The sequence below is a fragment of the Pungitius pungitius genome, chromosome 6 (genome assembly GCF_949316345.1).
Source record: "Pungitius pungitius chromosome 6, fPunPun2.1, whole genome shotgun sequence".
Classification (NCBI taxonomy): Eukaryota; Metazoa; Chordata; class Actinopteri; order Perciformes; family Gasterosteidae; genus Pungitius; species Pungitius pungitius.
In genome coordinates, this window is record NC_084905.1 from 7,493,302 (window position 1) to 7,519,593 (window position 26,292).

General features: G+C 43.0%; 1 protein-coding gene and 16 non-coding genes across 19 annotated transcripts; all 17 read left to right on the plus strand.

The window, feature by feature from the left end:
- The first annotated feature begins 79 nt into the window (after positions 1-79).
- trnaq-uug (transfer RNA glutamine (anticodon UUG)) lies at positions 80-151 on the plus strand. The gene has a single exon. It is a non-coding gene; the product is annotated as a tRNA-Gln (tRNA).
- Positions 152-345: 194 nt separating this feature from the next.
- trnaq-uug (transfer RNA glutamine (anticodon UUG)) lies at positions 346-417 on the plus strand. The gene has a single exon. It is a non-coding gene; the product is annotated as a tRNA-Gln (tRNA).
- A 700-nt stretch (positions 418-1,117) lies between these two features.
- Positions 1,118-1,189, plus strand: trnaq-uug (transfer RNA glutamine (anticodon UUG)). Its single transcript has one exon. It is a non-coding gene; the product is annotated as a tRNA-Gln (tRNA).
- A 194-nt stretch (positions 1,190-1,383) lies between these two features.
- Positions 1,384-1,455, plus strand: trnaq-uug (transfer RNA glutamine (anticodon UUG)). Its single transcript has one exon. It is a non-coding gene; the product is annotated as a tRNA-Gln (tRNA).
- Positions 1,456-1,922: 467 nt separating this feature from the next.
- trnaq-uug (transfer RNA glutamine (anticodon UUG)) lies at positions 1,923-1,994 on the plus strand. The gene has a single exon. It is a non-coding gene; the product is annotated as a tRNA-Gln (tRNA).
- A 699-nt stretch (positions 1,995-2,693) lies between these two features.
- Positions 2,694-2,765, plus strand: trnaq-uug (transfer RNA glutamine (anticodon UUG)). Its single transcript has one exon. It is a non-coding gene; the product is annotated as a tRNA-Gln (tRNA).
- A 194-nt stretch (positions 2,766-2,959) lies between these two features.
- Positions 2,960-3,031, plus strand: trnaq-uug (transfer RNA glutamine (anticodon UUG)). The gene has a single exon. It is a non-coding gene; the product is annotated as a tRNA-Gln (tRNA).
- A 966-nt stretch (positions 3,032-3,997) lies between these two features.
- On the plus strand, positions 3,998-4,069 carry trnaq-uug (transfer RNA glutamine (anticodon UUG)). The gene has a single exon. It is a non-coding gene; the product is annotated as a tRNA-Gln (tRNA).
- A 194-nt stretch (positions 4,070-4,263) lies between these two features.
- On the plus strand, positions 4,264-4,335 carry trnaq-uug (transfer RNA glutamine (anticodon UUG)). The gene has a single exon. It is a non-coding gene; the product is annotated as a tRNA-Gln (tRNA).
- A 701-nt stretch (positions 4,336-5,036) lies between these two features.
- Positions 5,037-5,108, plus strand: trnaq-uug (transfer RNA glutamine (anticodon UUG)). Its single transcript has one exon. It is a non-coding gene; the product is annotated as a tRNA-Gln (tRNA).
- Positions 5,109-5,308: 200 nt separating this feature from the next.
- Positions 5,309-5,380, plus strand: trnaq-uug (transfer RNA glutamine (anticodon UUG)). Its single transcript has one exon. It is a non-coding gene; the product is annotated as a tRNA-Gln (tRNA).
- A 200-nt stretch (positions 5,381-5,580) lies between these two features.
- Positions 5,581-5,652, plus strand: trnaq-uug (transfer RNA glutamine (anticodon UUG)). The gene has a single exon. It is a non-coding gene; the product is annotated as a tRNA-Gln (tRNA).
- Positions 5,653-6,113: 461 nt separating this feature from the next.
- Positions 6,114-6,185, plus strand: trnaq-uug (transfer RNA glutamine (anticodon UUG)). Its single transcript has one exon. It is a non-coding gene; the product is annotated as a tRNA-Gln (tRNA).
- Positions 6,186-6,886: 701 nt separating this feature from the next.
- Positions 6,887-6,958, plus strand: trnaq-uug (transfer RNA glutamine (anticodon UUG)). Its single transcript has one exon. It is a non-coding gene; the product is annotated as a tRNA-Gln (tRNA).
- Positions 6,959-7,158: 200 nt separating this feature from the next.
- Positions 7,159-7,230, plus strand: trnaq-uug (transfer RNA glutamine (anticodon UUG)). The gene has a single exon. It is a non-coding gene; the product is annotated as a tRNA-Gln (tRNA).
- Positions 7,231-7,691: 461 nt separating this feature from the next.
- trnaq-uug (transfer RNA glutamine (anticodon UUG)) lies at positions 7,692-7,763 on the plus strand. Its single transcript has one exon. It is a non-coding gene; the product is annotated as a tRNA-Gln (tRNA).
- Positions 7,764-11,503: 3,740 nt separating this feature from the next.
- Positions 11,504-24,726, plus strand: enc2 (ectodermal-neural cortex 2). 3 transcript variants are annotated; one of them, XM_037452186.2, is made up of 12 exons: positions 11,504-11,682; positions 13,632-13,863; positions 13,950-14,055; positions 14,346-14,591; positions 14,734-14,823; positions 15,030-15,193; positions 16,040-16,187; positions 17,525-17,721; positions 18,039-18,144; positions 18,255-18,398; positions 18,477-18,892; positions 22,712-24,726. In XM_037452186.2, exons 2-11 carry the CDS (start codon positions 13,682-13,684, stop codon positions 18,861-18,863), a joined length of 1,770 nt encoding a protein of 589 aa, XP_037308083.1. In that variant the 5' UTR covers positions 11,504-11,682; positions 13,632-13,681; the 3' UTR covers positions 18,864-18,892; positions 22,712-24,726. The 3 variants fall into 3 exon arrangements, with proteins under 3 accessions (XP_037308083.1, XP_037308084.1, XP_037308085.1); XM_037452187.2 differs by lacking the exon at positions 11,504-11,682 and adding an exon at positions 11,692-11,881; XM_037452188.2 differs by lacking the exon at positions 11,504-11,682 and adding an exon at positions 13,297-13,373.
- Positions 24,727-26,292: the final 1,566 nt, after the last annotated feature.

The following is a 26,292-nucleotide window of genomic DNA, read 5'->3' on the forward strand; positions in this document are numbered from 1 at the left end:
TGCGTCACCAATAAAACAATCTGATAGGTATAAAGTTGGAAATCTCAGCCCTCTAGTACCCCAAGCGAGTTATGCTGTCGGTTCCATGGTGTAATGGTCAGCACTCTGGACTTTGAATCCAGGAATCCGAGTTCGAGTCTCGGTGGAACCTTATACATTTGTGGTGGTCCTATGTTAAGTCCTTGGATGGACTTCTTCTCTGCAAGTCCAAATTGGTGCGTCCAAAGACTTGGCATGGAGGCAATTTAGAAAACCGAGAGTTCGAGTCTCGGTGGAACCTTATACAGTTAGTCATTTGTGGTGGTCATATGTTGAGTCCTTGGATAGACTGATAAGTATGCTGTGGGTTCCATGGTGTAATGGTCAGCACTCTGGACTTTGAATCCAGGAATCCTAGTTCGAGTCTCGGTGGAACCTTATGAATTTGTAGTGGTCCTATGTTGAGTCCTTGGATAGACTTCTTGTCTGCAAGTCCAAATTGGTGCGTCCAAAGACTTGGCATGGAGGGAATTTAGAAAATCCTGTAACCCCCAAATGTTAAAGTGAGTGGAGAACACAGAATGTGTCCATTTCGCATTAAATACTACATTTATCATTTTGGCCGGCCAATCATAGCTAAAAGGCCAATCCAAAACCATATGAATATTAAAAGTATTCACGGTACAAGAGAAATGGCAACAGAAATCAAACCATGCTGTCATAGATTGACACATGAAGACATTAAAGGTAGATATAATAGCTCCTGTAAAACCACTAGGTGGGTTAAATTGTCAAGTTAGAGGAGCGGGGTGTGGAATTCTTCCAAAATTGATTTGAGTTATCCGTCTAAAAACCTTAATACTCCATGTTGCTAGTAGTTTTTGGTAGAAAAAAAACCTAGCTCGTACATTAGCATACGTCGAAAGAGCTTTAGTCTTCGTTGGCGCAGTGCGTCAGTCTTATAACCTGAAGGATTCGACTCTCACCTAATGTCGTGGTTTTCACCCTTTTTTCCTTCAAGTTTTCTATCCCGGGACACAAATACTACGTAGGGTTTGCTGCGTCACCAATAAAACAATCTGATAGGTATAAAGTTGGAAATCTCAGCCCTCTAGTACCCCAAGCGAGTTATGCTGTCGGTTCCATGGTGTAATGGTCAGCACTCTGGACTTTGAATCCAGGAATCCGAGTTCGAGTCTCGGTGGAACCTTATACATTTGTGGTGGTCCTATGTTGAGTCCTTGGATGGACTTCTTCTCTGCAAGTCCAAATTGGTGCGTCCAAAGACTTGGCATGGAGGCAATTTAGAAAACCGAGAGTTCGAGTCTCGGTGGAACCTTATACAGTTAGTCATTTGTGGTGGTCATATGTTGAGTCCTTGGATAGACTGATAAGTATGCTGTGGGTTCCATGGTGTAATGGTCAGCACTCTGGACTTTGAATCCAGGAATCCGAGTTCGAGTCTCGGTGGAACCTTATACATTTGTGGTGGTCCTATGTAGAGTGCTTGGATAGACTTCATGCCTGCAAGTCCAAATTGGTGCATGAAAAGCCAAAGACTTAGCATGGAGGGAATTCAGAAAACCGAGAGTTCGAGTCTCGGTGGAACCTTATACAGTTAGTCATTTGTGGTGGTCATATGTTGAGTCCTTGGATAGACTGATGAGTATATTGTGGGTTCCATGGTGTAATGGTCTGGACTTTGAATCCAGGAATCCGAGTTCGAGTCTCGGTGGAACCTTATACAGTTAGTCATTTTTGGTGGTCCTATGTTGAGTCCTTGGATAGACTTCTTGTCTGCAAGTCCAAATTGGTGCGTCCAAAGACTTGGCATGGAGGGAATTCAGCAAACCGAGAGTTCTAGTCTCGGTGGAACCTTATACAGTTAGTCATTTGTGGTGGTCATATGTTGAGTCCTTGGATAGACTGATGAGTATGCTGTGGGTTCCATGGTGTAATGGTCAGCACTCTGGACTTTGAATCCAGGAATCCGAGTTCGAGTCTCGGTGGAACCTTATACATTTGTGGTGGTCCTATGTTGAGTCCTTGGATAGACTTCTTGTCTGCAAGTCCAAATTGGTGCGTCCAAAGACTTGGCATGGAGGAAATTTAGAAAACCCTGTAACCCCCAAATGCTAAAGTGAGTGGAGAACACAGAATGTGTCCATTTCGCATTAAATACTACATTTATCATTTTGGCCGGCCAATCATAGCTAAAAGGCCAATACAAACCATATGAATATTAAAAGTATTCACGGTACAAGAGAAATGGCAACAGAAATCAAACCATGCTGTCATAGATTGACACATGAAGACATTAAAGGTAGATATAATAGCTCCTGTAAAACCACTAGGTGGGTTAAATTGTCAAGTTAGAGGAGCGGGGTGTGGAATTCTTCCAAAATTGATTTGAGTTATCCGTCTAAAAACCTTAATACTCCATGTTGCTAGTAGTTTTTGGTAGAAAAAAAACCTAGCTCGTACATTAGCATACGTCGAAAGAGCTTTAGTCTTCGTTGGCGCAGTGCGTCAGTCTTATAACCTGAAGGATTCGACTCTCACCTAATGTCGTGGTTTTCACCCTTTTTTCCTTCAAGTTTTCTATCCCGGGACACAAATACTACGTAGGGTTTGCTGCGTCACCAATAAAACAATCTGATAGGTATAAAGTTGGAAATCTCAGCCCTCTAGTACCCCAAGCGAGTTATGCTGTCGGTTCCATGGTGTAATGGTCAGCACTCTGGACTTTGAATCCAGGAATCCGAGTTCGAGTCTCGGTGGAACCTTATACATTTGTGGTGGTCCTATGTTGAGTCCTTGGATGGACTTCTTCTCTGCAAGTCCAAATTGGTGCGTCCAAAGACTTGGCATGGAGGCAATTTAGAAAACCGAGAGTTCGAGTCTCGGTGGAACCTTATACAGTTAGTCATTTGTGGTGGTCATATGTTGAGTCCTTGGATAGACTGATGAGTATGCTGTGGGTTCCATGGTGTAATGGTCAGCACTCTGGACTTTGAATCCAGGAATCCGAGTTCGAGTCTCGGTGGAACCTTATACATTTGTGGTGGTCCTATGTTGAGTCCTTGGATAGACTTCTTGTCTGCAAGTCCAAATTGGTGCGTCCAAAGACCTGGCATGGAGGGAATTCAGAAAACCGAGAGTTCTAGTCTCGGTGGAACCTAATACAGTTAGTCATTTGTGGTGGTCATATGTTGAGTCCTTGGATAGACTGATGAGTATATTGTGGGTTCCATGGTGTAATGGTCTGGACTTTGAATCCAGGAATCCGAGTTCGAGTCTCGGTGGAACCTTATACAGTTAGTCATTTTTGGTGGTCCTATGTTGAGTCCTTGGATAGACTTCTTGTCTGCAAGTCCAAATTGGTGCGTCCAAAGACTTGGCATGGAGGAAATTTAGAAAACCCTGTAACCCCCAAATGCTAAAGTGAGTGGAGAACACAGAATGTGTCCATTTCGCATTAAATACTACATTTATCATTTTGGCCGGCCAATCATAGCTAAAAGGCCAATACAAACCATATGAATATTAAAAGTATTCACGGTACAAGAGAAATGGCAACAGAAATCAAACCATGCTGTCATAGATTGACACATGAAGACATTAAAGGTAGATATAATAGCTCCTGTAAAACCACTAGGTGGGTTAAATTGTCAAGTTAGAGGAGCGGGGTGTGGAATTCTTCCAAAATTGATTTGAGTTATCTGTCTAAAAACCTTAATACTCCATGTTGCTAGTAGTTTTTGGTAGAAAAAAAACCTAGCTCGTACATTAGCATACGTCGAAAGAGCTTTAGTCTTCGTTGGCGCAGTGCGTCAGTCTTATAACCTGAAGGGTTCGACTCTCACCTAATGTCGTGGTTTTCACCCTTTTTTCCTTCAAGTTTTCTATCCCGGGACACAAATACTACGTAGGGTTTGCTGCGTCACCAATAAAACAATCTGATAGGTATAAAGTTGGAAATCTCAGCCCTCTAGTACCCCAAGCGAGTTATGCTGTCGGTTCCATGGTGTAATGGTCAGCACTCTGGACTTTGAATCCAGGAATCCGAGTTCGAGTCTCGGTGGAACCTTATACATTTGTGGTGGTCCTATGTTGAGTCCTTGGATGGACTTCTTCTCTGCAAGTCCAAATTGGTGCGTCCAAAGACTTGGCATGGAGGCAATTTAGAAAACCGAGAGTTCGAGTCTCGGTGGAACCTTATACAGTTAGTCATTTGTGGTGGTCATATGTTGAGTCCTTGGATAGACTGATAAGTATGCTGTGGGTTCCATGGTGTAATGGTCAGCACTCTGGACTTTGAATCCAGGAATCCGAGTTCGAGTCTCGGTGGAACCTTATGAATTTGTAGTGGTCCTATGTTGAGTCCTTGGATAGACTTCTTGTCTGCAAGTCCAAATTGGTGCGTCCAAAGACTTGGCATGGAGGGAATTTAGAAAATCCTGTAACCCCCAAATGTTAAAGTGAGTGGAGAACACAGAATGTGTCCATTTCGCATTAAATACTACATTTATCATTTTGGCCGGCCCATCATAGCTAAAAGGCCAATCCAAAACCATATGAATATTAAAAGTATTCACGGTACAAGAGAAATGGCCACAGAAATCAAACCATGCTGTCATAGATTGACACATGAAGACATTAAAGGTAGATATAATAGCTCCTGTAAAACCACTAGGTGGGTTAAATTGTCAAGTTAGAGGAGCGGGGTGTGGAATTCTTCCAAAATTGATTTGACTTATCCGTCTAAAAACCTTAATACTCCATGTTGCTAGTAGTTTTTGGTAAAAAAACAAACCTAGCTCGTACATTAGCATACGTAGAAAGAGCTTTAGTCTTCGTTGGCGCAGTGCGTCAGTCTTATAACCTGAAGGGTTCGACTCTCACCTAATGTCGTGGTTTTCACCCTTTTTCCCTTCAAGTTTTCTATCCCGGGACACAAATACTACGTAGGGTTTGCTGCGTCACCAATGAAACAATCTGATAGGTATAAAGTTGGAAATCTCAGCCCTCTAGTACCCCAAGCAAGTTATGCTGTGGGTTCCATGGTGTAATGGTCAGCACTCTGGACTTTGAATCCAGGAATCCGAGTTCGAGTCTCGGTGGAACCTTATACATTTGTGGTGGTCCTATGTAGAGTGCTTGGATAGACTTCATGCCTGCAAGTCCAAATTGGTGCATGAAAAGCCAAAGACTTAGCATGGAGGGAATTCAGAAAACCGAGAGTTCGAGTCTCGGTGGAACCTTATACAGTTAGTCATTTGTGGTGGTCATATGTTGAGTCCTTGGATAAACTGATAAGTATGCTGTGGGTTCCATGGTGTAATGGTCAGCACTCTGGACTTTGAATCCAGGAATCCGAGTTCGAGTCTCGGTGGAACCTTATACATTTGTGGTGGTCCTATGTAGAGTGCTTGGATAGACTTCATGCCTGCAAGTCCAAATTGGTGCATGAAAAGCCAAAGACTTAGCATGGAGGGAATTCAGAAAACCGAGAGTTCGAGTCTCGGTGGAACCTTATACAGTTAGTCATTTGTGGTGGTCATATGTTGAGTCCATGGATAGACTGATAAGTATGCTGTGGGTTCCATGGTGTAATGGTCAGCACTCTGGACTTTGAATCCAGGAATCCGAGTTCGAGTCTCGGTGGAACCTTATACATTTGTGGTGGTCCTATGTTGAGTCCTTGGATAGACTTCTTGTCTGCAAGTCCAAATTGGTGCGTCCAAAGACCTGGCATGGAGGGAATTCAGAAAACCGAGAGTTCTAGTCTCGGTGGAACCTAATACAGTTAGTCATTTGTGGTGGTCATATGTTGAGTCCTTGGATAGACTGATGAGTATATTGTGGGTTCCATGGTGTAATGGTCTGGACTTTGAATCCAGGAATCCGAGTTCGAGTCTCGGTGGAATCTTATACAGTTAGTCATTTTTGGTGGTCCTATGTTGAGTCCTTGGATAGACTTCTTGTCTGCAAGTCCAAATTGGTGCGTCCAAAGACTTGGCATGGAGGGAATTCAGCAAACCGAGAGTTCTAGTCTCGGTGGAACCTTATACAGTTAGTCATTTGTGGTGGTCATATGTTGAGTCCTTGGATAGACTGATGAGTATGCTGTGGGTTCCATGGTGTAATGGTCAGCACTCTGGACTTTGAATCCAGGAATCCGAGTTCGAGTCTCGGTGGAACCATATACATTTGTGGTGGTCCTATGTTGAGTCCTTGGATAGACTTCTTGTCTGCAAGTCCAAATTGGTGCGTCCAAAGACTTGGCATGGAGGAAATTTAGAAAATCCTGTAACCCCCAAATGCTAAAGTGAGTGGAGAACACAGAATGTGTCCATTTCGCATTAAATACTACATTTATCATTTTGGCCGGCCAATCATAGCTAAAAGGCCAATCCAAAACCATATGAATATTAAAAGTATTCACGGTACAAGAGAAATGGCCACAGAAATCAAACCATGCTGTCATAGATTGACACATGAAGACATTAAAGGTAGATATAATAGCTCCTGTAAAACCACTAGGTGGGTTAAATTGTCAAGTTAGAGGAGCGGGGTGTGGAATTCTTCCAAAATTGATTTGACTTATCCGTCTAAAAACCTTAATACTCCATGTTGCTAGTAGTTTTTGGTAAAAAAACAAACCTAGCTCGTACATTAGCATACGTAGAAAGAGCTTTAGTCTTCGTTGGCGCAGTGCGTCAGTCTTATAACCTGAAGGGTTCGACTCTCACCTAATGTCGTGGTTTTCACCCTTTTTCCCTTCAAGTTTTCTATCCCGGGACACAAATACTACGTAGGGTTTGCTGCGTCACCAATAAAACAATCTGATAGGTATAAAGTTGGAAATCTCAGCCCTCTAGTACCCCAAGCAAGTTATGCTGTGGGTTTCATGGTGTAATGGTCAGCACTCTGGACTTTGAATCCAGGAATCCGAGTTCGAGTCTCGGTGGAACCTTATACATTTGTGGTGGTCCTATGTAGAGTGCTTGGATAGACTTCATGCCTGCAAGTCCAAATTGGTGCATGAAAAGCCAAAGACTTAGCATGGAGGGAATTCAGAAAACCGAGAGTTCGAGTCTCGGTGGAACCTTATACAGTTAGTCATTTGTGGTGGTCATATGTTGAGTCCATGGATAGACTGATAAGTATGCTGTGGGTTCCATGGTGTAATGGTCAGCACTCTGGACTTTGAATCCAGGAATCCGAGTTCGAGTCTCGGTGGAACCTTATACATTTGTGGTGGTCCTATGTTGAGTCCTTGGATAGACTTCTTGTCTGCAAGTCCAAATTGGTGCGTCCAAAGACCTGGCATGGAGGGAATTCAGAAAACCGAGAGTTCTAGTCTCGGTGGAACCTAATACAGTTAGTCATTTGTGGTGGTCATATGTTGAGTCCTTGGATAGACTGATGAGTATATTGTGGGTTCCATGGTGTAATGGTCTGGACTTTGAATCCAGGAATCCGAGTTCGAGTCTCGGTGGAATCTTATACAGTTAGTCATTTTTGGTGGTCCTATGTTGAGTCCTTGGATAGACTTCTTGTCTGCAAGTCCAAATTGGTGCGTCCAAAGACTTGGCATGGAGGCAATTTAGAAAACCGAGAGTTCGAGTCTCGGTGGAACCTTATACAGTTAGTCATTTGTGGTGGTCATATGTTGAGTCCTTGGATAGACTGATGAGTATGCTGTGGGTTCCATGGTGTAATGGTCAGCACTCTGGTCTTTGAATCCAGGAATCCGAGTTCGAGTCTTGGTGGAACCTTATACATTTGTGGTGGTCCTATGTTGAGTCCTAGGATAGACTTCTTCTCTGCAAGTCCAAATTGGTGCGTCAAAAGACTTGGCGAGGAGGAAATTCAGAAAATCCTGTAACCCCCAAATGCTAAAGTGAGTGGAGAACACAGAATGTGTCCATTTCGCAATAAATACTGCATTTATCATTTTGGCCGGCCAATCATATCTAAAGACCAATCCAAAACCGTATGAATATTAAAAGTATTCACGATACAAGAGAAATGGCAACAGAAATCAAACCATGCTGTCATAGATTGACACATGAAGACATTAAAGGTAGATATAATAGCTCCTGTAAAACCACTAGGTGGGTTAAATTGTCAAGTTAGAGGAGCGGGGTGTTGAATTCTTCCAAAATTGATTTGAGTTAAAACAGTCACAGTCTATTGACTGCAAATTAATTTGGTATTACTTAAGAGTAAAATATTGTACATTGGCTCTTAATCCACCAGTGGGCAATGTTTTTGCTTTAAAGAGAAAAGAAAGGACATTCCCTGCCACTTTCTTATCAACAAAGTAATGACAACTTGAGGTTCTTCTTCTTTTTTTCCTCCACCAAATGTTGGTGTTTTCCATCCTTTAATGTTCTTTGTCGTAAGTTTACATTTTACTAGAGGCCAACGTGTTATTGTTTTGCCTTCCCCATTAATATTACCTCTTTCCTAAGCGTATTGGTTAATATTGAAGTTGAAATACCGCCCACTATAAATTGTTTTATTTTATTGGTAGTTGTGTTGGTTTTGCATAAATAGATTCATCTCGATTGGTCTAACTCAGGGGTCGGCAACCTTTACCACTCAAAGAGCCATTTGGACCCGTTTCACAGAGTAAAGAAAACACTGGGAGCCACAAAACCCTTTTGACATTTAAAATGAAATAACACTGCATATAACGTTTTTTTGCCTTTATGCTATGTATAAACAAACTATAATGTGTTGCATTTATGAAATCAATGAACGACTGCAGAGAAAACAAAATTACATTTCTGCATGCAACAAAACATTTTGAGCTCCGAAAAAAAGACGTTGACGTTAGGTTGAAGGTTACTTTCAAGTAAAATACTCAATGTCTATTTGAGTCCGTCTTGTATTTATGAAAAAAAAAACGCTGAACTTAAATTATCCACCGTCAGCAAACCAAAAATGCCGTCCTCTCTCTGTGTGCCGTCATCCTTTTACTGGCGCGTGCAGTCAGCTATCAACCTGACAAATAAAAGGACTATTTCACTGAACAATGAAAAAATATGAATATGTGCAAAATAATAGGCAATTAAAATATTTATCATACTTGGTTAATGTGATTTCTGCTCCTGAACCTCAGCGCACAGCGTCTGCACATCAGGGCTGTATGCCGTCACCTTCATCTTCACACAGGATCGTAAGCTGTCATCTGTGAGGCGTGCGCGATGTTTGCTTTTAATAAAGTTCATGTTGGAGAACACCTGCTCACATACATATGTGGATCCAAAGATGGACAGGACTCCAAGTGCATACTTTTTCATGTTCACATAAACGTCGGGGATAGCATTCCAAGTTTCGAACACAAGTTGGTCCGTTTTGGGGAGGTTTTCAATATCACGCCATTTGTGATTCTGAGCAAAAACGGCCTTCTGACGGGCAACATCTTCAAGGTCTGCTGTCAAGCGTTTAAACTTGGACACCCATATGTCTTTGTCGGCTATGTCGGCCAGTTCCATCTCAAGATCAGGTTGACTCACACCTGCCAATGCAGTCGTATTCAGCAGGGATGGATCGAGGCTTAGGGGAGTGATAGGGAAGGATAATGTGGTTTTTTCCTCTCTGAACTCACAGAATCGTTTCCCAAACGATGTTTGCATTGCGATGATTGCAGAATGTAAATACTCCGAATTTATCATGTGAGCTTCTTTGAACTCTCTCAAATTGGGGAAGTGTGACAGTGTACCTTTCTGTAAATCTCTGGCAAGCACTGTCAACTTGCGCTCGAATGCCAAAACCTCCTCCAGCATGTGCAGGGCTGTGCGTCCTTTCCCCTGAAGAGCTGTGTTCAGCGTGTTCAGGTGCGCTGTCATGTCTACCATGAAGTGTAGCTTTTCCAGCCACTCTGGCTGTTCCAGCTCAGGAAATGTGAGCCCTTTGCTGCCCAGGAAAGTTTTCACTTCTTCCAGACACGCGGCAAAGCGTTTTAGCACCTCCCCTCTGGACAGCCACCGGACTTTGTTGTGCAGCTGGAGATCAGAATATGTGCTTTCCAGTTCGTCCAGTAACGAACGGAACTGACGGTGATTTAAACCTTTTGCCATTATTTTATTGACAATCTGAATGACAACATTCATTACTTCTGTGCATTCCGGAGGAAATGTTTGCGCACACAGTGCCTCTTGGTGCAGGATGCAGTGAAAAGTCAGCAGCTTTCTGTCCAGCGACTTCTGCAGTAAAGCCACAAAGCCCTTCTGCGCTCCTGTCATACTTGGTGCTCCATCAGTAGCCACTGACACCAGGTGGGTGGTGTTTATTCGTTTGGCTCTTAAACAATTCAAGACAGCCTCACAGATGTCCTCCCCCCGTGTTTGGCCTTTTAGTGGTATCAACTCAATAATTTCTTCCTGTGGCCCAGCAGAGTTTACATACCGGCAGAACAGCGCTATTTGTTCAATATCACATTTGTCTTTAGATTCATCACAGGCAATTGAGTAGGCCACAGCTGAATTGATGTCTTCAATTTGCTGTCTGGTGATGTCTTCTGCCATTTTTATGGTTCTGTCTTTGACAGTCTTTGCAGAGAGGGGCATATCCTTGATTTTTTGCACAATTTCACTCTTGTTTTTAAAGTCCGTGAATAGATGTTCTGAAATCTTAATGAAAGATTCTTTTATATATTCTCCATCTGTGAACGGCTTCCCGTGCCTGACTATTTCCTGAGCGGCTACAAAACTCGCATATGTACTTGAATTTGCAGACTTCATCCACTTCTTGAAGTGATTTTTACTCAGATCAACCTTCCGCATCAGTTCCGAAACGGCTTTTTTTCTCTCATCTCCATCCGGATATTTTTGAGCAAAGGCTGCGTGTTTATTCTGGAAATGTCTTGCGACATTTGACTTTTTGTTGTTTCCTAGTTTCTCATTACATATTAAGCATACTGGTAAACCCGTCTCGTCAGCAGTGAAAGCAAATGAATCTGTCCACGTACCATTGAACGTTCTGTTTTCTTCAGACACTTTTCTCTTCTTAGAATTCTCCATAGTTGTCCTACCTGGGATTCGAAAAGTTCAAGAAATCGCGCGCTGGCGGGTGTCGCGCGCTGGCGGGTGTCGCACATTGGCGGTTAAAAAATTTTATGTCGCTGTTACGCTGTTACTATAGTAACAGCGTAACAGCGACATAACATTTTTTAACACGTTTTATTTAGATGTTACAAGATCACCATAATCTTCAAATTTAGAATTACATTTTAAAAACGAACAAACTAAAATAAAATACATTTTAATTAAATACTCATTAATTATTTTCAAAAGCCACAGGGAGCCGCATCAGAGGGATGAAAGAGCCGCATGCGGCTCTGGAGCCGCGGGTTGCCGACCCCTGGTCTAACTAAATGCCAGTTTTCCTTTGCAAAGCTTTTGAAGCACCGCCTTATCACCCTTTCATTGGATTAGAAGGCAGTTTGCAACAGGGCGAGACTGGTGATTGGCTAGAAAGACGTCGGTTATAATTCACCCAAGTCATTGGCTGTTGATTTTGCTGGAGTATTGAGTGTTTTTCTCTTTCTATCATCCCAAACCAGTCAGACAAGCAGAGACGGCTAAAAATAACAATGAGCACTCCAGTGATGGGCACAGAAATATAATGTCTATATCAACGAAGCCGATGATACACGTTCTGAGGATTTAACCTAGTATTTTAAACGTGAGTAAAACAATAATACGTCTTTGTAGTTCCCACGCGGGCGGTCAGATGGAGACACTTAGTGGGAGCGTAGTTTAACGCTAACGTTAGTTACCGATCTCAACCAGATAAATTAGCTAGCTTAACGATGGAGTTTTAATGGCTAATGCCCACTTCAGAGCGTCGTGTACACTTTTTCAGTCCTCAAAACATCGATGAGGTAAGATTAAAGTCCATGTTTTGCGGCTACTCTTCCCCGACGTGCAGTTGTGCGACTCATGTTAGTTGTGTTACCGTCGGGTAAGTTGAAGGGCTTCGGAATAGCCATCGACACATTGAAGTTGTCTGCATAGCAGAGCGAGCGCCACCTCGGTTCCCTAAAACGTCATGTAGGGACTTGGATAACTTGTTTGTGTTTTGTGCGAGTCAATTCTGGGAAAGTGTGTATATAGTGCACACCGCATAACAATTATACATAGACGACCAGAATATGTCGCCGGCATTGCTGATTGAATGAGCTTATTCGGTTCCTAGCTCGGAAGCTAACTGCGAGCAACTTGCTCTGTTAAACCCGTGTTCAGGCGTACGAGGAGACGTTGTCCCCATGACCCTCTGCTACTTCCACTTCCTCGTCTCGGTCACTTATCGTTTTATTGTAGCCAGTTACCTGTCCAGGTGAGGCGTTCTTTCAGGGGCCGCTGTGTCGTCTCCATGACCATTCCGTCTGATTACATGAGTGTATGAGAATGAATGAATCTGCTCTGTTTGACATCAGCGCTATTATTATTATTATGGCTTTTGTATTTGCAGTTTATTGTTGAACCACAGTGGCCTCTGGGTGGATTTACAGGAAAAACAAATGCTGCCCTGTTTAATTGTCCAGTAAAAAGCTCTCCTCCATTCGTTGGTCCCTGGGCGCTGAGGCCATAACCTAAGAGGCGTGTTGGATTATTCATTTGATGGACGTGTCTTGGCCTCTGAAACCATTACTTTTATGCCATTAATGTGATACAGCTGCATCTTACCTCTGGCTCAACAGTCAAGTGTTCGCCGGCTGCAAAAGAATCTGTAGATGATGCACAGAAATGGGTGACAGGGGATATGAGAGGCAGGCAGGGAAAAAAATAAAATGGACATCCTTTTGTAGAATAAAGAGCCGTTATGGCGTTGAATTCAATGGACATGTACTGATAAGATTCAGATAATTCTCAGTTAGATTTTGAAGAGGTGCTTGTTAACTCACCTCAACATACCTGAATTGTGATGTCAGTCAACAATTTCTGGTACAACTCCACCCACCTTATATTGTTCAATGCAACTTGAATATGTTTTGAATATGTTATTACTTCATTACCATAGGTCTTTGTATAGTTTTTAAATATGTAACTGGAAACTGCAGACCCCCCCCCCCCCCCCCACACACACACACACACACAGGGAAGAAGGTTGAAGGTTGATTGTATGGCTGGCCACAGTCTGTCATGAGAATTGCAGAGCATGAATCACTGCCACGACAAACTGCAGCAAATACAGGATTTGATTACACTGGTGGACTTTGCATGTGCGTGTTTGTGCAAGTCAGAGACGCACCATCCATCGACCAAACCCGCCCACCCCCCTCAAGTTGTTAGTTTATCAAAACATTTTATGTAACAGTCCCATGACAAAGATCCACTGAGGCTTTGAGTGAAAATTACTTAATGGACACGTGGGTAAGGCTGGCTTTTAACCACGTTTGAGTTTTAAACGTATGACCTCATTTTGTCAAGTCACACTACTGAGTTTTAGTACTTCTAGCTGTGGTTGTACTGCATTGAGAGTCAAGGCCATGCGGAGACTGATCTGGGGGGAATCCAACCCGATCTCGAAGCGCTACAAGACAAAGCTCACTGTCTGTAGCTTCATTTTGTGTGTATCTGCCCTCTCCTTGATGATGTGACTGTTTCCTCCTGCTTGTCGCGACTTGGCAGTGTGAGTGATCGTCTCGGGCGACTCCCTGGCGAGGCCGTACGAAGCAGCCATGTCGGTGACCGTCCATGAGAATCGCAAGTCCCGCACCAGCACGGGCTCCATGAACATCTCGCTGTTCCACAAGCCTTCACACCCCGACAGCGTCCTGACCCAACTGAACACGCTGAGAAAGCAGTGCATGTTCACTGACGTCACGTTGTGGGCAGGGGATCGCTCCTTTCCGTGCCACAGGTAAAGACTCACACTCACGAAACATTTGTGCTTCCGACTTCAACGTCTCCAGTTCTCTGTGCAAGTGCCGGGTCTGTGTCTTGCAGGGTTGTCCTGGCTGCGTGCAGCAGGTATTTTGAGGCCATGTTCAGTGGAGGGCTTCGAGAGAGTCTGGACAGCGACGTCAATTTCCGAGACAGCATTCACCCCGAGGTACTGCTGCCGTTAGCGAGGGCAGTTTTACGCTGTAACGTCAGGGAGCATCAGAAAGTTATTTTTGTATAAAGGCACCCAAAATGTACATCTGTTGGATCTGATTGGTCAGGCCTTATTCGTCTTTGAGTGTTTTTCAATTATTCTCTATTCATTTTGATGGTTATTAACTCTCTAATTTACTAGCTCATGAAGCTGATTGAAAGAATGCCAAGAGTTTGCAAAGTGTCATCAAAGCAAAAGGTGGCTGCTGTAAAGAATCTAAAAATGTTCAAAATTGACTTTCTCAGGTCCTGGAGCTCCTGCTGGACTTTGCCTATTCGTCTCGAGTCATCATCAACGAGGAGAACGCTGAGTCGCTGCTGGAGGCCGGTGACATGCTGCAGTTCCACGACATTCGGGACGCTGCAGCTGAGTTTTTGGAAAAGAACCTGCACTCCTCCAACTGCCTGGGGATGATGCTGCTGTCAGACGCCCATCAGTGCAAAAGGCTGTACGAGCTGTCGTGGAGGATGTGTCTGTTACACTATGAGACGGTATTTGCATTGATACAAAAGCTTCTCAAGGGTTACCGTTACGTGTGGGAGTAGCCAGTAGCTGTCTTCATTTCCCTCCAATGACTTAATTATAGTATTGTACTTTTTTTAAAGATCTCTGAGGATTGGTTTGTCCTTTTAGGTAAGAGAATCTGAGGATTTCTACAGTCTCTCTAAAGATAAGCTGCTGGAGCTCATCCTCAGCGACGAGCTGGAGATAGAAGATGAAGAGGTGAGTGGTGCCATTCCCTGTTTTTGTCCCGAATCATCTTTAATCCGTTGCGTGTGTGCCTCCAAATGCATTTGGTCCTGTCCATCATAGCAGCGTGTAATAGCAACAGGGTCCATGCCAGTTAAATGCCCCCTTTCTGAATATATATATATATATATATATATATAGATATTTATGTGATTTGTTATTTCTGACTCGCGCGGCAGGTCGTGTTCAGCTCTGTGATGCGGTGGCTTCGGTACGACCTGGAGGGTCGACGTCACCATTTACCGGAGCTGCTGAGAGGCATCAGGCTGGCTCTGCTGCCATCTGAGTGTCTGCTGGAGGCCGTGGCTTGTGAAGAGCTGGTCATGGCAGACAAAAGGAGCAGGTACGCTCTTTCCAGGGGCTGCATGAATCGATACAAAAAGCTCTCCATTTCAATGTGCAACCCGAGATTACAAAATACACGCTTAAAATACAGGGAGATATTGCTTACATAACTTCAGTCCCACCCCCTCTTGCTCTCGTTGCAGTGCTCAAACTCGAGTTACATTTAGCATCTAAAGTTACCAGGGGGAACAGTGCATGAGCATTCAGCATAGCATAGCATTGCAAGCCTGATAGGAATCATCTGACGTCCCTTTATGGAAACACTATTTAGATCGAGATTAGAGGAGCATTGATTTACTGATCCACTGATACATTAAGGGCTTAGTATGATGCTCAAATCTCTAAGATAGAAATCAACATAGAATTCATCTTAAAATTGTGTCATGTGATGGACTCTTTTCCTCTCGTTTTCTATCCTCCCTTTTTTTTCTCATCTTTTTCTTTCTGTCCTGTAAACTCCTTTAATTACTTTTTTCTCTTGTTTCCTCTACTCTTCCCTTTCTCCTTTTCATAGTTTCCTTCATCTCTTATCCTCTTTCCTGTCTCATCCTCTCCTATAATATTTCCTGACCTCTTCTCCCTTTTTGTCTTTGCCCCTCATTCCTCTGCTCTCCCTTTTCCCACTTTTTACCTCTCCTTTCCAAGTCTGTCCACACTCGGTTCTTAACTAGAGGTTTTACATCGGAGTTAGTGGTCCACTATGCAAATTAGACTTGTCTTTAAAGGACACTTGTGGGAATTGAGACATGTCAGCAGCAGAAAATTACGCCAAGCGTTTCAGAAAATTGTTATGCAACTAAAGTGTCTTCATGTCTCATGTGGTGTTTTTAACTTTCCCCTGCAGGTCAATAGTAGAAGAGGCAATGCAGTGTAAGAAGAAAATCCTTCAGAACGATGGAGTAGTGACCAGTCCCTGTGCTCGACCACGTAAGGCCGGCCACACGCTGCTCATACTGGGAGGCCAGACCTTTATGTGTGACAAGATATACCAGGTGAAAGACCTAAACGACTACATATTTAGTCAACGCATTAAGTGTTTTGTGTTTAATCCTGGATTGAGTTCCAGGTGTACAGCCAAATATCACAGAGGGCTTTGAAATCTGTACAACAGAATACATCCTCTGTATTCATAATGCAGATTAAAGCAGTAACACAAATAATGCGAACACATATCATCACTCCCAGGTAATGTCCACTTTACTCAGTTAATGTCAAAAAGGAAACAAAAATCTATACTCGGGCAGAGGGTTTAGCTAGATGGATATATTAAATTAAATCCATTTCATTTTGTAGAGCCCAAAAATTGCAAATGACACATTTTGCAAATATACAGTCTGTACACGTGCAACATCCTCTGTCCAGCTTAACTAAGGGCTGGTCCAGGCTAACCTGAGCCAGCCCTAACTATAAGCGATATCAAAGAGGAACGGTTTAAGCTTCATCTTAAATGAGCTGAAAGAATCTGTCCCCCGGACTGAAAGTGGAAGCTGGTTCCACAAAAGAGGAGCTTGATAACTGAAGGCTCTGTCCCGCATCCTACTTTTTAAAACTCTAGGAACCGAGTTTAGCATCAGGAAGTTGCAGGTCATCCAAGCTTTAATGTCTCCAAGACAATCCTGAAGTCTAACAAGCTGGTTGGTGTCTTCTGGCTTGATCGATAGATACAGTTGAGTATCGTCTGCATAACAATGAAAGTTTATGCGGTGTTTTCTGATAACGTCGCCCAAAGGAAGCATATTTAGGGTAAATAGAATCGGTCCAAGCACAGAACCTTGTGGGACTCCGTGACCAACATTGGTGGTCCTCGATGATTCACCGTTCACAAACACAAACTGGGATCGATCCGATAAATAAGATTTAAACCAACTGAGTGCAGTTCCTTTGATGCCAATTAAGTGTTCCAGTCTCTGCAGCAGGATACGGTGATCGATGGTGTTAAATGCAGCACTGAGGTCCAGCAAGACAAGAAAAGAGACGAGTCCTTGGTCCGATGCAAGTAGAAGATCATTCGTAATTTTCACCAGTGCCGTTTCTGTGCTGTGATGCACTCAAAATCCTGACTGGAAATCAAAGAACAAGGCATTGTTTTGTAGAAAGTCCCATAATTGATTTGCGACAGATTTCTTAAGGATCTTGGCAATATAGAAGTGCAGACCAATTTTTGATATTCAGGAGGGAAAAAACTTTTCAATGTCCACCTTTGTTTTCTCCTCAATGTTCCCAGATCACACATTTGCTGCGAGCGTTCTAAAAAACATCTTTTCATTGACCTGAACCAATATTTTGTTTACAGACTCAATAGCCACTGTTGTTGGATTACCTTTTTTAGGTCGACCACAAAGCCAAGGAGATCATTCCCAAGGCGGACCTCCCCAGCCCCAGAAAGGAGTTCAGTGCATGCGCCATCGGCTGTAAGGTTTACGTCACTGGAGGACGAGGGTCGGAGAATGGAGTCTCCAAAGACGTCTGGATCTATGACACCGTCCACGAAGAGTGGTCTAAAGGAGCACCCATGCTAATAGCCAGGCAAGATACACCTTACACAACAGTAATCAAAGCATTTCCTAGTTCTCCACCACTATTGAGTGTGGTATGTTAATAACTAGGATTAGCTAGTTATGCAAATGTATCCTGCAATGCCACTTTATATGACCCTGTTATTGCACTGACTGCAGTTTGGCATCTTTCAGGGGAAACCCGTAAAAGATAATAAGTTTTTTTTTTTAAACGCATCCAAAAATGGAGTTAGCAGCTGCCAAGCTAACGAAAGGATGGAATGGATGATTGTTTTGAAACGGTTACTGATCTTAAATATCTTGGTTTCTTTTTTTTCTCCTGTCCAGGTTCGGCCATGGATCAGCCGAGCTGGAGAATAGTCTCTACGTCGTTGGAGGTCATACAGCCATAGCGGGAGTTTTTCCCGCTTCTCCATCTGTCTCCCTAAAACAGGTGACGACTTCTTATCAGGAGAAATAATTTCTGCCCGCTGGTCTGACTTTAAAATATTGAGAAGTAAAATGCGACAGGTATCACAGTGGTGCTGTGTTATGTCCCTGTAGGTGGAGAGATATGACCCCCTCAGCAATAAATGGACTATGATGGCTCCTCTGAGGGATGGAGTGAGCAACGCTGCTGTGGTCAGTGCCAAACTCAAACTCTTTGTTTTCGGAGGGACAACCATACACCGAGACAAAGCCTCCAAGGTTGGTGGATTTGCACGTCAACCTTCGTCAAAATCCCGCACTGGGCAGATCGCCAACACGTGTGGTCGCTCTATCCAGGTCCAATGCTACGACCCCGCGGCTAACCGCTGGAATATCGCAGCCGAATGCCCTCAGCCGTGGCGCTACACGGCGGCCGCCGTCCTAGGCAGCCAGATCTTCATCATGGGCGGCGACACCGAATTCACCGCCGTCTCCGCCTACCGCTTCGACTGCGACACCAACCAGTGGACCCGAGTCGGGGACATGACCTCAAAGCGGATGAGCTGCCACGCCGTGGCCTCGGGGAACAAGCTGTACGTGGTCGGCGGTTACTTCGGGACACAGCGGTGTAAAACGTTGGACTGCTATGACCCCACGTCAGACAGCTGGAACTCCATCACCACTGTGCCTTACTCGCTCATCCCCACTGCCTTCGTCAGCACGTGGAAGCACCTACCTGCCTAACTGGACACCCCAGGATCCAATTGTTCCAGGTACAATTCTTTAAACAAAATATCTTCTGTAGACACACGGAGCAGTGATCTACTACCCACCGAAAACATTCTCTTATGCCTAATTGAACTGTGACTTAATATCCAGGTACCCAGAGCTCTCGCATCGCACCCTGCGTCTCCACTGACGTACAGCACAGATTTATGTCACAAATACAGTGCGGAAGCAGAAAAAAAAAACAACCACTGATACAAGACTAACTGACATGAGTTCTCCTCATTTAGTTTATTACATGACATGCCATTTAGCTGAGGCTTTTATCCAAAGCGACCTACAATAAGTGCATTTCAACCGTGGAGATACAAACTCAGAAGAACAAGTAAAAAGTACAATTTTCATCAAATAAGCAGTTTCAAACCTGTTATAGATAAGTGCCAAGTACAGTTTAAGGGTTAGGGTTGTTTTAGTGGAGGTATAGTCTTGAGTTTGAAGATGTAACGGCTCTTTGTGGTCCTGATGTCATCAGAGAGCTCTTTCCACCATTTAGGAGCAGGACAGCAAAGAGTCGTGATCTAGTTGAGTGTTTTGCTCTCAGTGAGGGAGGAACAAGCAGCTTGATGTTGGGATGGGGGGTTTGACCATGTCCTGGATGGAGACTGAGCCATTCACAGCATGATATGTGAGCACCAATGTTATGAAGTAGATGCAGGCAGAGAGGAGGAGTGGAGGAGTGTGGGAGAATTTCGGAAGGTTGAAGACCAGTTCAGTCTTGTCAGGGTTGATCTTCAGGTGGTCAGCAGACATCCACTGAGAGATGTACTAGCAGTCAAGTTAGCTTAAAACAAGAAACAGTAACAGCTAAAGCAAGTAGCAGTCAAGTTTCACTTAAAATCAGCAGAAGCAACAACAAGTTTAGCAGACTAGCTTGGTTAAAGAAAAGATACTTAATCCGAATTCAAGTCTCCTGGATGTCTGAAGATCTGGTAGAAGAGATGCACACATTAAAGTTGACTTCAATGTAATACCGGGTAAATATGAAGTAGGTTAAAGAGTCCTGATTGGGTCGGTTGTCCAACAGATTTTTGAACAGAAAACGACAAACACCAGCGGAGATGGATTCAGTTTTCTCAATTAATGGTAGATTACAAATGAAACCCTCTGCAGGATGGTGCCTGTAATCCGAGTGTTTCTGTAGATCCGAGGTTCTAACGAATGCGTGAACTCATTTTTCTGCATCAGAAAGGAAGTACCTAATTTTTTAAATGTTACAGTGAAAAAAGGCACTTCTTGAACTTTATCTATCTGGAAGTTAAAAGAAGAAAGTGAAAAATCATAACAATTTGAAATGCCCTGATCTAATTAAGAAAAGTTGTCCGTATTTGCTGATATTTACCTTCTTTCTTTTTTTTGTTGATCAACTACGGCCTGTTACACTAGTGAGCCGCCCTCAGTTTAATATTCTGACGGATTAAATGCTATTTACTGGTCATTGAGTATTTAATGAGGTCAGCTTGGATTAATCTGGCATGTTGTTGACTCCTCAAACGTCATTAATTAGCTTAGGGGTTAACGTAGAGGTCAAAGCAGCTCTAATAATGACCTCTTTTCTCTCAAGTGCTGTGCGGTGACTATAGTCGATGTGAAGTGCGCTCTATTCACCCTCTGAATGTCTGAGGCGTCCATGTTACACAATGAGCACTCCGTGCTCAGGTCTTCCTGAGCTTGTGTTCTCCATGAGAAGTTGACACAACCCGAGTCCCCGAGCAGCCTGCTCCTCCCAGAACCTTCTTTTCCGTCCTATTCACAGCGCCGGTGTCTTTTCATTCTTCAACGCTACATCTTTAAATATGTATACACGTCTTCGTCTCCAGCTTGTTTGCTTCCCCCCCCCTGACCTCAATTCAGTTTTTAAGCTGTGACAAACATTTTGATGGATCATACTGAAATTTCCAGCACTCTGCGCCTCCCATGGGTCTCCACTGAGCCTGACTAATGGCCCACTGACTGCAGGGTGTGAGCTGTATGGGCCTCACTCCTTTTTTTAATGGTTATAATTTATTCATCATCAAAACATCGATGTAAAGACCTCAACGGCCCATTACAAACCCATTTGGCTCCTACTGCTGTCATGACACATTTGCGTTAACACCAGTGATGAGAACAAGGTTTGGGCCCCGGGGCCGGACGGGTCCCAGTGGCTTGGCCATTGTCGTGGTTTCACGTATCGACACATTTGGCACTCTGGCATCGATCTAGTTCTTCATATAGTTCTCCTCCTCAACGCAGCTTGACTGCTGGGGCTGACGTCTCGAGGCTCCCCGAGGGACCAACATGCACCACGGGCGCCCCTTACTGTTCGGATGAGACTCGCCACGTGTTCATTTTGACCGCGTCCATGAAAAAATGATTACCGTCAACTGATGTAGCAGTGAAATCGTCTGTTGGCCGGGGAGTCACCAGGAGATGGTTGTTCTCCTCCCATGTGCAACCAGGTCAGCGACTTTACAGCACAGTCATTTAGCTGAGGCTTTTATACTCAATGAGTGCATTTCAACCATAAGGAAACAAACTCAGAAGAACAAGAAAGTGAAATTTAAGAATAATAAGAGCCATTATAAGTACAGTTTAGGGTCTACAGTTTGTTAGTGTTTTGCTCTCTGTGAGGGAGGAAGAGGCAGCTTGATCTATTCTTGACTGAGTCATTCACAGCATGCTACGTGAGCACCAATGTTTTGAAGTGCATGTGGGAAGCCACTGGTAACCAGTGAAGAGAGAGGAGATGAAGAGTGGAGGAGTGTGGGAGAATTTAGAAAAGTTGAAGACCAGCCCAAATGGACGTTTTCCTCAGCCCAACCAAGTAGAGATGATGACCAGTTAAACCTTTTTAGAACAATGAAAATAGGTGGGAGTTCACCTTGAAGGGACACAGTGCGCAGACGCTTTGTTTGGAAGTTAGCGTCAAATGTAAATTACATTGTGCAATAGTTGATTTTATAACGTAAGAGATCATCAGGTAAAATATAAAATGTCATTCTTTTTGATTCATAAAATAGTGCTTTGCATAAGGAAAAATCCTGGCCAGAATGCAGCATTCTGAGACCAGTGGGACGTGCCAATGAAAACACGACGGAAAACATAGCTGATATTTATACTCAAGATATTCTTGGGAATTAAAAAACACATTTTAAAAGATGGCATTTTGTCAACTTCAAGTTTGAAGGAGCTTAAGAAGCCCTTCTTCTTTAGGGAAGAGCTGTCAGTGTTCACCCGGGATTATGATCACTCGGGAGTATCCCTGCTGCTTGTTATCCCCTCTGCACGCACACACACACTCTGATGTATATCTTTCTGGTTCTTTGGTGTTTGGATGAGTTTTTGTTGGGATTAAGCTTTCTGTCAGAGAGCCACCTCTAAGAACAGGAGAGGAGGATTATATTACTGGAAGAGAGATCCATTTACAGCTGAAGGGTCGGCCGTCAGACACGTACTGCACTCCTGTCCATCCTGAGCCGCTCTCGCTTTATTTGCTAATATTTCCTATTTATTCCATCACGGCTTTACACAAGTGATATTTCACTCCTCATCTCTGCTTTGTTACTCGGTATCACAGGCAGGTTTCAGGAGATGCTCGGGTGCCACATCAGCTGTGAATTGACAGCCAACATGTTTTCTGACTGCTAAAAACACGTCGGCAAACTGAACCTTTTTAAGATTCTTTTTTCTTTTCTTTTAATCTTTGAAAGACAATCAAGGGGAAAAACAAGCGCTTGGGGATTTATGCAATCAAATGCTACCGTAGTGGCGGATGAAAAAAAGTGACCAAAGTGTGCCGCTCTAATCTTTCCTCACGTCGCTTTTAGGCAGCGATTTTCCGCTGGCTGGAGGAGGAGCTTCTGCAGGCAGCGGGCAGCTGGACACAGGACCAATCCCAAAAGCTGGACCTCACGGACTGGATCAGCCCTGAGCACAGCACAGTGTGATGGAGCGCCGTACATCGCTGAGTGCTTTTTTTATGTCAAGAGGATTGTGTGAATGCGTGATTCTTCAATGTCTTATTTGGGAAATTCACTATTTTTTCTCCTTTTTCTTTCATGTGCTTTTAAAACTACCAAGGGAGAATATTAGATTTTCTTTCCGCTTGGGAGGTGTAAATGAAATATTCCCAGGGGGGTGCCGAATGTGTAGGTTTCTATTACAGAGCCTCTTTGGGTGCATTAGAAATGTACAGTTTGCACAATGAGGAAAATGCTGACAGAGTTCTGTACAGCAGACTCTTTAAAGTGGGATAAAAGTCCACCACGAAAGAGCCGTCTCACAATGACGACTTTTAGGACAGTATTCCAAACTCAACCGAACTTAAAACAAAACGCTGCATGATTAATACTGATCAAAGTATTGATGGCTGCAGTAAGACCAGTTAAATATAACGAAATAAGATATTGCACTGTAGAATGGATGCTGGTGCTTTATTAGGAGTTTATCCGTAACCATGAAAGGATTTGTTGGCATCCGATCTTCTGACCTCTGAGGAAAAAACTCACCCTGACCCAGGGCCAATAGAGACAGAGCACACGAGGTCACACTACACCACGCCCACTGAAATTGTTAGCTAATATGGCTAACATGCTAACGTTACGACTCCTGTAATTGTAAAGAAGTCTTCGAGTCAATGACTTGATCTACACGAGTTTATGGTCCGTCTCTGGTTTCATGAAGCGAGGATGCTTTAGGGACGCTTCTTTAGGTCCCTGGTGCTATTTTTCAGTAATGCCTTTCAGTTGTGATGACAAAGCATCCCTTTCTACCAGAGAGGAAAAGGAGCTACTTATATCAGAACATTAAGTTTCAAACTCATAACGAATCATTTCAATAAAATGGCTAATTTGAGAAAACAAATCCAGTCTACAACGGACAAAGTAAGTAAATTCTACTGGATAAAGAATCTCTCTTTCTTGGTTGCGCTCGGTCTCTATAAACTAACTAGGGAATGGCGAGTTCTTCTCGAAGGCGTGATTGGAACCGTAGTGTTAACACTAAGTATTTCAACGTAATGTATCCCTTTTGGGGGCCAAGGCTGCATCAAACAAAGGAACAAGTATCTTCAAGTCTTACATGTAGCAGATGTCTGCTGGTAGCTGCTGTAACCTGGACCGCCCCAAAAAAACGTTAAAACGCTAATTCTTCCTTTAAAAACATTGTTTTCCAATCTATTCCTAATGTGTTTACTTCCTAAAATATTACAGTAAAATGTGAGATGATCTGTGGATTAAATTAAAATGCACAAATGGCAGATCAGAACGTCTTAAGTTGCAGGTACGCTGCTGGTAAAGGAACACGAGGCCGTGGAAGGCTTCAACTCCATATGTTGGTTTTAAGTGGACGTGCACAACGTGTCCTGCAGAACGCTTCACTACCACAGACCCGTTTTGAAGCAGGAGCTGATCCCTAAACTGAATGATGTGAAATGTCATTTCTCTTTAACACCTATGCACTTTTGATATTGATCAATGCATTCGATAGCTGTGGCGTCTTTGTCTTAGAGGTGTGGAATGTTTGCTGCACACCAGCTGTCACTATACGGCCAGAAGCTTGGGCCACAACGGACCAACAAGAATTGTGCAGGACACTGTCACAGAGACTATGCTTCAAAGTCACCTTGCCAAGCGTCAGAAGAGCCGGGGTGAGGAGGCTGCACGGAGAGATCTTGGATTGAAGAGATGCCCCGAAAGACTGCATATTTTTTTCTGAAGTAGTGAAAGTGTTTTTGAGTAAACGCAAGGCTTTTAAACGATGTGGAAAAACGGAAGGAATTTTTTAGGAAAAAATATTCAGATGGTGTGTGTTTTTAACGGTGAAAATAAACTCACTTTTTGAAGTGTGTTGTGCTTGAATTCAAAGGATGATGGACGCAAGTCTCACTTCAGGTCGGAGAACAATCATTTGTGTTTCAGTGTCACATGAAAAGTTCTCAAATAAGGGACAGCATGATAGTACTTAATCATTGCACTACACTGTAAATATATTGAGATGAGGTTTTCATTCCGAATCGCAGGAGAAAAGAAAATGACAGTAATGCCCATTGTGCTCAGGTTTTTTGCATTGTTTTTTACTTCTGAGAGTTAACAGAGTTCCTGTAGGGCTGCCATTTGGAATATTTACAAGTAGTTGCTTTTAAGGCAATTTTTTGAATGCAAGGGAAAAGCCCCATGTTTATATGTACTGAAATCATCAATGGCTTAAGGTCCATCAGGTCAACTAACCACATCAAAAATAGTTGATATCCCTTTGCCAGTAGATGCTATGACAAAATTAAGGCCTGGAAATGTTCTCAAACTTATTCCATAGATTTTTTTCTCACAAAAGTCAATGTGCTTGAACATTTTGATGATGGCTTTAAGGGTTTAAGCAGACTTTTACAAAGCTGATGGAACCTTGACAAGTATGTTATATTTCAAGCTTATTATGGGGGGCTATGGCCTAGTTTAAAAGCGTGCCATAAAGGCATATAAAATTAAAACGTTCCATAATGAAGACCTCAAAAGCTAAGAGAAAATATAACCCAATATTTTCAACCATAATGGGAAAGTACATTTCCTGTCCCGTCCAACAGGAACCACACAACTTGCATTGCATGACAAACAGCATATTTATTTATATTTATTTAGAGAAAATGACTGTACATTGGAAAAACAGGAAGAGGAAAGATAAATAAACCTTCACTATTTATTTAAAAAAATCATCCAACTAAACAAAATCCACAATTATCAGTACTCTGGAAGTTCAAATTTGTACATAAAATATATTTACAAAATGTGTTGCTTTGCCCTTTTTTCTTTGTACATAAAATAAGAACAAACATTGTACCTTTGGTTTTTAGTACAAATACATTTCAAAACCTGTAAGGTTAAATGGGAGTGCGTAAAAGTCCTTCTAGTGAAGCTAGCTGAATGGTAACGATGACAAGGAGGAGACAGACAAACCACCACAAACCTCAGATCTTCTGCCATGTTAGCTTATTATGATCAAGGCATCCACAAGCTGCAGATTGTGTATTAAACTATATAATGGAGAACGGCCCTGGATGGATCCTCCAACTGGAGTCATTTCCACTCTCTCAAAATTACAGGACAAGTGAAAGCCACTGAAGGAGGTTATTTGGACCACAGGTGGTAAATCTAAATAGATATTTAAATGAATTGAGCAAGGTAGAACTTTCACCGTGTGAAAGTTCTACCGTGATTTACTCAAAATAAAAGAACAATACCTAAATCGACTGTGCCTTTTGTTGGAAAATCAGCGTTGGTGTAAAGATGACAGAAAGGAAACATAGTTTCATTATGTGCTTGCTAGTCTTTCAGAAAGTTTCAGACATCTCAGGTAGCTGAATTTATAGCTCAGCATAACACCAACAACCAAGCATCAGAGGGAATTTAAAAATACT